Consider the following 10,911-nt stretch of genomic DNA (forward strand, 5'->3'; position numbering starts at 1 on the left):
GGCATTTTACCGACAAGACCAGCGATAATCTCATAAGATATGACTTTTACTGTCTTTTAAATGGTTTTCGACGTCTCTTAAAGGTCACTGTCGAGTGCCGAAGTGGTGAATCGCACCGTCGGGGGATTTGTTGGGCCCTGTCTCCCCCAGAAAATTTATGGAAATTACAAGCCGGAAAACGCGTTTTCTTGCAGGTCGTGAATACGGCAACCTGAAAGTGGTCTATTTTAATGAAGACATCTGAATTCCAATCAACAAATCAATCACTGCAGGCTGTTGTCTTTGCATTCACATGACACCAGAAGTGTCACTGATGAAACAAATATGCCCGAAACACATGTCGCGGTTAGTGCGACCAATTTGTGACAATTTCTAGGTCCCAAATATTAGCGATTTAGCTCCTTTAAAAGCGAATGCAAGTTAAATATGTTTAATAGGGCTTTTATCTGGTGTATCTTTCATTTTGATTTTTCTTATAGAATAAGGCTATATGCGCTTTTTGTTGTATAATACTAATAAATAATATGTTCAGATATACTTCTCGTTTAAAAAATCTATGTTTTATCTCCTATAGACACTTATTCGCGGAAATCTATTACATATATATCCATATATATAATAGGGCATATAAAAAGATAGTGAGTTGGTAGAGTTGGGACCCAAGATGCAGTGGCGGCGTCAAGTGGGGTGGGGAAAAGGGGGGGGGGCTCATAAATCTGGTCTGCCCTCTGTTTACCCCCCCGCCAATAATCTTGGAAAATAAAAAAAAACATTACTTGTGATGCGTTTCGGTAATCAATACCTTCTACGGTGATTAAATCCCACACCGCCACTCAGTCATAGACTTGCACGTTGTACAGCCTGCTGAGTGATTTTTGCTGTAAACCTACTATAAACAATTACACGTAAACCTCGAAGTTTTTGGGTATAGGCTATAGGTTCAAAGCGGCGAGAATATGCACTCACTTGATACACTCACTCCGTTCGTTTGACATTTCCCTCTCTGTTCGGATAAGCTGGTGATTTGGCGACGAACAGTATCTGGTCAGCTCAATTTCTGAAATACTGCCCGTCTGCATTTCCGGCACTCTATTTCACAAAATATCGTGGAGAAAATATTCATTCACTTTGATTCTCTCACTCCGTCCGTTTGACACTTTCTTCTCTGGTCGGATAAACTAGTGATTTCTGATTTGGCGACAGACGGTATCTGATCAGCTCTATTTATCTCGACAATCGGTGTCTAAATACTGTCAGACAGCATTTCCGACAGTCTTTTTTTTTTAAAAAAAAAATTCGTGATTCCCTACTTTGGCGCTCGTGAGTGGGCTTCGTCGAGATTCGGTCGTTTGACACTTTATCTCAACGATCAGTGCCTGAAATACTGCCAGGCTGCATTTCCGGCAGCCTGTTTTTCTAAAATTTCTGGGGGAGGCCCTCCTACCCGTAGTTGAAGGGCGTGCCTTTGCCCCCTTAACCGCCATGCCACTGCTTAGGGGCTCATAATTGATCCTCCCCAACCCCACCCACCCTCAATCCGCGCCTGTTCTCGAAGTAAGATAAGATAAGATAAGATTTTATTGTATCATTGCATCCACCAAGGACAGCATACACAGTTTAAACAAAAGTTGATCATACAATTGTAACATAACTGTCATAACATCTGGGGTGATCCTTTATGGATGTACAATGTGATATAACAAGTCTATAGGCATTAAAAGATGGTCGGTATAATGAGAATCAGTATAGAGCTAAAACGAAAATTATCTAAACTAGCCTGAAAAATAAACAAACTATTTCTACCGTAAGTATTAGTATAATAAACATATTATTATATTGATCTGGGGTGTTGGTTAACAGGTAACTCTGATGCTCTTTCTTGGAGACACTTATATATTATATGAAACAACCTGACTGGCAATTTCGTTTGGGGGATTTAAAACATTAATCATATTGCACGAGATGTGCGGATTGCTTTTGAAAATTGGCGTAAATTTTGAATTTCTAAGTATGATCTCTTTTATAACATTTAGGTTATATCTATCAACCAGCCGTACAAAAAGCTGTTAATCGAGTCTACAAAATCGAGTTGGAAAAGTAAACATTGAACCACGTGGTCAAATATGTCAGCTCTTCAACTTGGAAAGTCTTTAAAGTTATGGTTTTCGCAAGATGATATATTTATAATAATATAATATAGTAATAAGTTTATAAATATTCTGACTAAAGTTTTTGAATGTTGTTAGTGTTTATAGAGGGTTAATAATTCATCTTGTGACAAGTAAATGTGACACTGTGACTCGACCGATTGACGTCGGTCATACGTTCCAGTTCCAATGAAATTAAGAATGATATTCAAGTTTGGAGTTACGGTGATAGTTGTTGTGGCAGTTATTATTTACTTTTTGATAGAAACTAAAAATGAAAGTAGAAAACCACACAATAACATTGATTTAGATAAACTGGCCAAAGATGAATATAGAGGAGATGTCATTAATAACAAACCTCATGAAGTTGTTCAAAATGACCATATTCATGATACTGTTCAAAATTTAAATAAAAAACATGCAGAAACTGTAGATAAAAAGTTGGAAATCCTTTCAAAAAATGAAAATAACAAAGATGCAAACTATATAGTCCCCAAAGAAAAAGAAGTTAAAATAAATGACAACATCATACAAGAAGGTAGTAATTATAAGCCTAAAAAAACTAATGAGTTTAGAATCAAACCAGTCTTTTCATCAACAGATCAAATGAAAGCAGGAGGTATACATCTTTCTGTCGTAGCTTGTGGAGATCGCTTTGAAGAAACTGTGATTGTTCTAAAATCTGCAGTGTTATTAACGTCATCGCATTTACAATTCCATATTTTTTGTGAAAAAGATATCCAGTTTAAATTTAAAGATCAGTTAGAATTTTGGCCTGAAAAGTACAGATCAAAGATTGATTATTATATTTATGATATAACATTTCCACCAGGAGAAAATACAGAGGAGTGGAAAACATTGTTTAAACCATGTGCTTCCCAGAGAATGTTTATTCCAGATTTGTTGACAGAAGTAGATTCTCTCCTTTATGTTGACACTGATGTTCTGTTTCTGTCTCCAATTGAAGAAATTTATAGTTTCTTTTCTAAATTTAATGCAACACAGTTAGCTGCCCTTGCTCCTGAACATGAAGATAGAGCCACAGGATGGTACAATCGCTTTGCCAGACATCCTTATTATGGCTTGTTAGGGGTCAACTCTGGGGTCATGTTAATGAATTTAACCCGGATCAGACAAAGTAATTGGTTGCATGATCTAATAGAATATTATAAACAATATAAAATGCAAATCACTTGGGGTGACCAAGATCTCATTAATATATACTTTCATTATCATCCACAAGAATTATTTATTTATCCATGTGAATGGAACTATAGACCCGATCATTGTATGTATATGAGTGTATGTAAAGGGATTGATATACATGGGGTTTATCTCTTACACGGAAGTCGACGTGTGATGCACAACGAAAAACAACCAGCTTTCAAAGCTGTTTACAAAGCATTTCTAGATCATAAATTTTCTTCCACTATTGAATATGGATTACTTGTTCATTTAAAGAGACTTTTAAAAGACACTATGGCGACAAATTGTGGTAAACTATCATCTATATTTACGAAGCAACTTGAAAAATATTGTGAAAATATAGAAAGGAAACTGAACAACTGATCAAATTGTTGTTAAATATTAATGTTATATGAGGGAATGGTTTTGAAGGATTTTTAATTTTAAAAGGATGTGGGTTCTTTCCTCATTGGATGCCAAGGTTAGGATAATTTTGTTTTTAGTTGAAAGTATGACCCAAAAACTAAACTTAAATTAGTGAAATGTTCTGGTAGATAACCATAGCTGATATTTCCATGTGTACAGATTAATATTGTTAATTAATGTTATTTTCATATTCTATAATTATTACCAAAACTAGTCACTTAGGTTTCTTTAATAACTCACCTCTTGTTAGAGAACCTAAATTTGTAAACAGATTTGAATTTATTTGTTTTGATCATTGGCTAACACTTCAGATCAAACAAGATATTAAACATACATTATGCAAGAGCTAAATCTGTCTATTGCAGGTCTTTATGCCAGAAAGTTATGTAATTATTAATTAGACATACATGTATATTAACCTATTCAAACCATAATCAACTCTAGATGGCATCGCTAGCATGCGATCTTTAGTGAATTATGAGCCGATTTACTGCATAACTTTCCTTCATGATTTAACGATTAAATGGATACTGTTTATCGTACTGACTTTAGTAATGAAGATCGAGTCTAGGCGGAAATTTCAATCGCTTAGTTCTCAGTTCATAGTTAAGTTTTTAACTATTATAGTGAGAACTACTAACTCGTTATCGAATCTCCAATAATGTATCTTTAATATATTATAGCATTTAAAGTGTGACACAACATACATTATTACAATTATGGCATCCAATAGCTACAGTGATTCTGACAACAAATAGCTACACATCTAGAGAGAATCTGCTTAATAAGCCCTACCCAACTTTTTTCCGGCGTGGTTCCCCCTTGTCAGTGATGCAGGACGGAGGGCCTGACAAGGACAACTGTCTAGCCCTTCAGATGAGACGAAAAACCGAGGTCCCGTGTATACATTGGAATGCATGTAAAAGATCCCTTGGCTGTTGGAATTCGATATAAGAGTAGGCGATAGTGCCGCTGCCCGGGCAAAATATCCCTCATAGCACACTGTATGGCATATAACTGTCTTCATTAGCCCAGCATTGAGCAGAACAGTAGGACGTTAAACCCCATTTCACTTCATTTCATTTACTACCCAACTTGACTCCATGCTTTGCACAGTTGTGAAGCGTTAAACATGTTTGGTTAAAACATTTATTAACTCCCCTGGTACTTCACTGGTCAATCAATGCATAGGTGATTAGCTATGAAGCAATTAGTTTAGTATAATAAGGTTCACATAATATTTCTTTTGATAAAAATAAAGTGTATGTAAAAAATATGATATTTCCCCTCTTTATTGTAACTATCTGACTTACCGTTAATCAAAATTAGTCCTATTTATTGGATAAATGCACATATAGTAAACACATAAAAATGACATGCGCTTAAAGGTGTTTAATTTAATCTATTCATAATTAATCGAGATATATTAGATTTTCCCACAGGGTATATATATGACATCACAGCGGTCAAATGTTTATTGAATTATGTTCTGCTCTACACCAATATACATTACATTATACAAAAACTAGCTGGTGTAATGTGTACCAGTTTTAAAAGGTTTGGTTCTTTATTCAAATGTTGAGCTGGGCGATATTTCTGATTTTCGAACATACTCCGATATGTCCCGGTTTTCATTTTTCTGGATGATATGTAGCGTAAATATTCAAAACTGGTTTTGTTTTTATGTTATTTAACATATTTTACTACTTAATGATGAATAAATAGTCATAAATAATGTTAAAAACTCCAGGGAATTCATTCCATGACGTTTTCAAACACTGCAGTTCACCACCTGAATGGTAACAAGATATAACAATGAAAGATACAAAAACCTCATTCTGCACAACGAGGATCTACTTGAAGAAATAAAATAACCGTACTAAAATCTCGAAAAATAACGGCAAGTAGGAGTGAAGTAGCGCCTATGGGTTGGATAGGTTAAATCTACTTGTTAAGGCCAGATCAATTTTCGTCATGGTCGCTGAGATGTAAATAATGTGTGATTATTGGCGAGATTGTAGGTTAGGGTTAGGGTAAGCATTAGGTCTAGGTCCAGGGTTTAGGGTTAGGAATATTGCTAGCTCTGTTTACATATCGTGATCTTTGACCAAACATGAAATCACATTTTCCTATTACAGTGTATAGCCACAAAATACACTGAATCAAAATAAGGACACATTTTTAAAAAAAAAAATGAACATTCTAGATCGAATTCCCAATGTCGTATTTGTTTCATTCCATATTAACTTTTCATTGGCAAATTTTGGGGAAAAGTCGTGATTAGGAAAAAGAGCTTACGATTAATTGTGGTGTGAATAAACATAGGCAGATGTTCATGTCCTGCATGCAATGTCCCAGTGTTATCAAACAGTGCATATTATGTTAGTGTAATCAAACAACTGAAAAGTGTTTTGAGGATGTGGCACATAAACAGTCATATATCCCATAGATGTATGTAATTGGCATAGGGTATATAATCAAACTGGCTTCGTGCAAACTCTTTTAATTTGATCACTTTATTTCCTGCAGCTTTTTATTGGTTTTATGATATAAACATTGCTTATTTTTGTTGTGTAATTTGTAAAGCATTTTAATAATTGATTATTATTTTTTGATGATTAAAGAATATAATTTTTATAAACTGTAAATAATTCCAAATTTTAGTTGTTTTTTAAAAGCTTTATATATGTTATAAAGTCTCTCTACAGTAGATCAAACATAGCATAATGAGCATCACTCTGTTCCATTCTGAAAATATGATGCTGGTCATTTTTACTATCCATTCGATAAATTATGTTTCTGTTCCATACACGATGGATGGGGGATGTAATACCAGATGTGATTTATTTGAAGGACAGTCATTTATTTAACTGTCGTGGGTTAATCCCAAAGGGTTTTTTTTCCGGGAGATGGGGGAAGAGTGGTTAATATCAGCATGCACCTGCTACTTTCTATCAACATACATGTATACAGCACATAATAGTGAACCTCCGGAAATATTTCATATACTGTTTGAATGCCATTTAGTAATTGAACACGTTAAAATAAAAACAACAGTTCTATGGATAACAATAGCTGTATTTCTATTAAAGCTACGTTTCAACAATCATTCTCTTGTCGTGATCTAGCACAATTTTGATACAGACAGATGGAACTAAATATATACATTTATATATATACTATGTACAATCTAAACGTTCAATGACACAATCAAAGGTTTAACTCAGGGGCGGATTGGGGCCGGGAACCTTTTACTGGCAGCGGAGCCCGGACGGGGGGTCCGGGTGCTCTCCCCCGGGAAAATTTTGAAAAATGAACCCCAAATATGCGATTTGGTGGCATATCTGATTATAATCTCTGTCAAATTCAGCCAGAAGACTAGCTATCACCAAATTTTGCTGAGGCCTTAAAATTGAATTTTTTTTTGATATACGAACCATTGGCAGACGTTTCTGGCGTATCCCCACAAACAGGGTGCAGGTGACTCAATAATTAGTAAATTGTCGGGTGAATCCGATGAAATTTTCGGATGAAATTCGGAATCCCCATTGCAAGATTCCGAATTCCGGCCCACACCCAGCACACCCGGCCCAGAAAGTCTATTATACCAGCCCATTCCAGACTCCAGTGATGGCGTGGCGGCCTGTTAAAGCCACCGGCCACATACAACATGATCATCATCGCTCCATGGCCGGTCCAATACCCCCGGCCCCCATATAATTTTCAGCACAAAAAAGGTTTTTTAGACGAATTGAACAAAATTATTTTTTCATTTTTTGTCCGACCGGCCCTTCGGGCAATCGCCCGATGGCCCAATCCGCCCCTGTCCTAATTTTAAATGGTTTCATTGAATGTTTAGATTGTACATAGTGTATATATAGTGTCTGTTTCGGTCTTGTACTTAATAACGACAAGAGAATCATTGTTGAAACGTAGCTTTAATAGAAATACGGTAATTGATTATTGTTATCAATATAACTGTTGTGTTATTGAAATATTTCATGTTGAAAACATGCATTAAGGAAGAGCTAAATCTGCCTATTGCAGGTCATTCTTTAGGTCTGGAATGTTATCTAAATCATTAATTCGACATGAATTAACTTATCCAGACCATAATCAACCCTCGATGACATCGTAAGCCTGCGATATTTACTGGATTTGAATACTTTTTGTGATGGATAATTTAACGTAAAAATGGATAATCGACACTTTGTTTATTATCATACCAGCGTTAGTAATGACGACCGAGACTAGCCTAAAATTGGATCGCTAATTTCTCGGTTCAGGGTGAAGCAATTGAACTGAAATTTTCGGCATATTTTGTTTCATTATCCCCTTCTTCACTATTATAGCGAGAACTGTCAGCTATGTATCTAATCTTACCGAATGCTCCATTAAAGATCAAGATATTTTAGTGTTGACTACAAAAACAGATTTATGTATAGAACTCATATGAGTGAATAACTGAATATTGAATACCATAGGGAAGTCGTGATGTCGATATAGGTCATCTCATATTATGGTAAAACTGGACATGAGAAGTCATCGAAAGGAACTGAGATCGTTGGGATTTAAAGATATATTTTAAGTTTCATCAAAATTGTGACCTCAGATTCCACGACCTTCGTATTGCATACTTTTACACGATTTGCGTACAAGGAGCGGCCATTGTCGGGTGGTCTCGTTTTAATTTTCCCGAAATTCGAACTCAACCTTCATTACGATGCAACGGTGATATATTTCAACGGATTTCAAAACCGGATAAAAACTGTGATATCTAGATGGTGCACACGCTAAAAATGTGACTTTTCGTATAGTGAGGGGTCATAATCCACGAGGTTTAGTTATGGTCTGATGTGCGCAAATATCGAAAGTAATTGAGATCCTTGGGATATAAACATATAAATTAAGTTTCATCAAAATCGGATAAAAGTTGTGACCTCTAAACTTTTACACTACTTGCGTTCAAGGGCAACCGGGGGGGGGGGGGGGGCGAATGGTTAGCGCGTGTGCGTTGTATCATAAGGTCTGTCATGGAGCCATGAAATGAAATGAAATGGAGTTTAACGTCCTACTGTTCATCATGGAGTCAACTGGCGTGGTTGTATGTGACAAAGTACTCTATGACTTTCATCAAATTGAACGATCATTTAGGTGCTTAGAACTTTATGACGTCTGCTGTATTTTGATAATATATTATTGACGTTTCAACTAATAATAATAATAATAATGAAGTTTTATATAGCGTCTTCTCCATGTTGACACATGCTCAAAACGCTTTTTGTAATGGCTCTACTGGTAAAACTGTTGAAACAGGAAAGTCTTTAGTGCGGATTTAAATTGATTAAAAGTTTGTTGATTCTTGATCTGTTGTGGAAGTTCGTTCCATAATCTAGGACCAGCTGAACTGAAAGACCTATACCCATATGACTTCAAATTATATCTTGGAACAACTAGTGACTGTTTATTTTGAGAGCGAAGTGATCTAATAGGGTTGTAGTCATATAAGAGTTCAGATAAGTATTGAGGAGCTGCATTATTGCGACATTTATACACTAATGTTAGTATTTTGTATTTGACTCGCGCCTCAGCAGGTAACCAATGTAAAGAAGCCAGCACATTCTGGATGTGATCAAACTTATGTGTCCTTGTTACTATTCGGGCTGCAGTATTAAGAACCTTTTGGATCTTGGCTAGAAATGCTTGTGGGATTCCATAGAGTAAACTATTACAATAATCAATCCTTGATAAAATAAGTGATCTCACAAGTAGTTTACAAGCGTCAGCAGTGAGATAGTTTCTGATGTTGCATATACAGCGTAGATGATAGTAGCATGTACGGCATACCATATCAACCTGAGCGTCCATTGTCAGAGAAGGATCAAATATCACTCCAAGGTTTCGAACATTTTTGGAGAAATTTATTTCTGAATTACCAATGGTGATTTTAAGATCAGGTAGTAACTTGAGTTGTTGTGATGAACCTACTAAAAGAGCCTCTGTTTTATCGTCGTTCAATTTTAGTTTGTTCGCTTTCATCCACTGTTTAACTGCCAGCGAACAGTCAGTAGTTTTTTGTAAGGCATTTCTGATTAGCATAGGACTAGACACACCAATGTTTGGTGTTTAAACTTCTGTTAAAGCACGAACTGGCTATGATCTAATTAAACATGTAATTAATCCCATATGTCATTACAAACTACATTATGATCTGTGCACAAGCTCCGCATTACTTCAAAGGAATACGCACTGGTCAGTAAGCATGCCATGACGAGATAAAAGAGACAATTGCATGTATGACTATGTGTCTTATCTATTGTCTAAAGGTATATAACGAGGAGTTTGCTAGGTATATAACGAGGAGTTTGCTGATAGTTAGGCAGACGACTAGATAAGAGCGGAGACGGAGAGACTGGCGTATGGACTTACCCGAGTTCAGCCACTGCTTTGGCAGAGGGGCAGAATGGTGGATTTAATATTATATGTGTTCCTGTCGTAGTCTAGTTCCTGTATATTAGTTTAAGTTCCTGTATTGTTGTATGTATGTAACTGTGGCTGTTTTATATACCTGATGTAAATAAATCATATATTTACTAAACTGATCTCTGTTGTCACTAAGATAGTTTTACATGTAAGTGGCAAGAAGTAGGGTCGCCTGCCCAGTCTCGTGGGTTTTCTCCGGGTCCTCCGGTTTCCTCCCACTCCTAAATACCCATACGCGCAAACGAATTAATGAAATAACATTGAACCATATGTTAGTCCCGAAATTACCTAATTTGTGTTGAGTGGACGTTAAAGCCCATCTAAACCCCGCAGGCTAAAATTGCGATTTTATCGTACAATCAGTGGCCCATATTCCTGTCGATATGCGCAAATATCGACAGGAATCGAGATCTTTAGGATATAAACACACGTATTAAGTTCCGTCAAAATCGAATCAAAATTGTGACCTCTAGAGGGTTCACAACCTTGATATTCCATACTTTAACATTATTTGCGTACATGGATCGGCCATTTTATCCGCCAGTTTCGGTCCAATTGTCACGAAATTCGTAATCGACCGCCATTTTGGTGTAACGGTGATATATTCAAACGTTTATTCTGACTGGTTAAAAATTGTGAACTCTAGAGGGACCGCTAGCTAAAAACGCTT

General features: G+C 36.2%; 1 protein-coding gene across 1 annotated transcript; it reads left to right on the forward strand.

Moving 5' to 3' along the window:
* Window positions 1-2,122: 2,122 nt before the first annotated feature.
* LOC126810972 (glucoside xylosyltransferase 1) lies at window positions 2,123-5,796 on the forward strand. Its single transcript, XM_050536425.1, has one exon. The coding sequence runs from the start codon at window positions 2,337-2,339 to the stop codon at window positions 3,714-3,716; it is 1,380 nt and encodes a 459-aa protein (XP_050392382.1). The 5' UTR covers window positions 2,123-2,336; the 3' UTR covers window positions 3,717-5,796.
* The last annotated feature ends 5,115 nt before the right edge of the window (window positions 5,797-10,911 follow it).

Source organism: Patella vulgata, chromosome 2 (assembly GCF_932274485.2).
Source record: "Patella vulgata chromosome 2, xgPatVulg1.2, whole genome shotgun sequence".
NCBI lineage: Eukaryota > Metazoa > Mollusca > Gastropoda > Patellidae > Patella > Patella vulgata.

Coding starts and splice junctions, on each gene's coding strand:
- LOC126810972 (XM_050536425.1), top strand. CDS start 2,337: ATGAAATTAAGAATGATATTCAAGTTTGGAGTTACGGTGATAGTTGTT.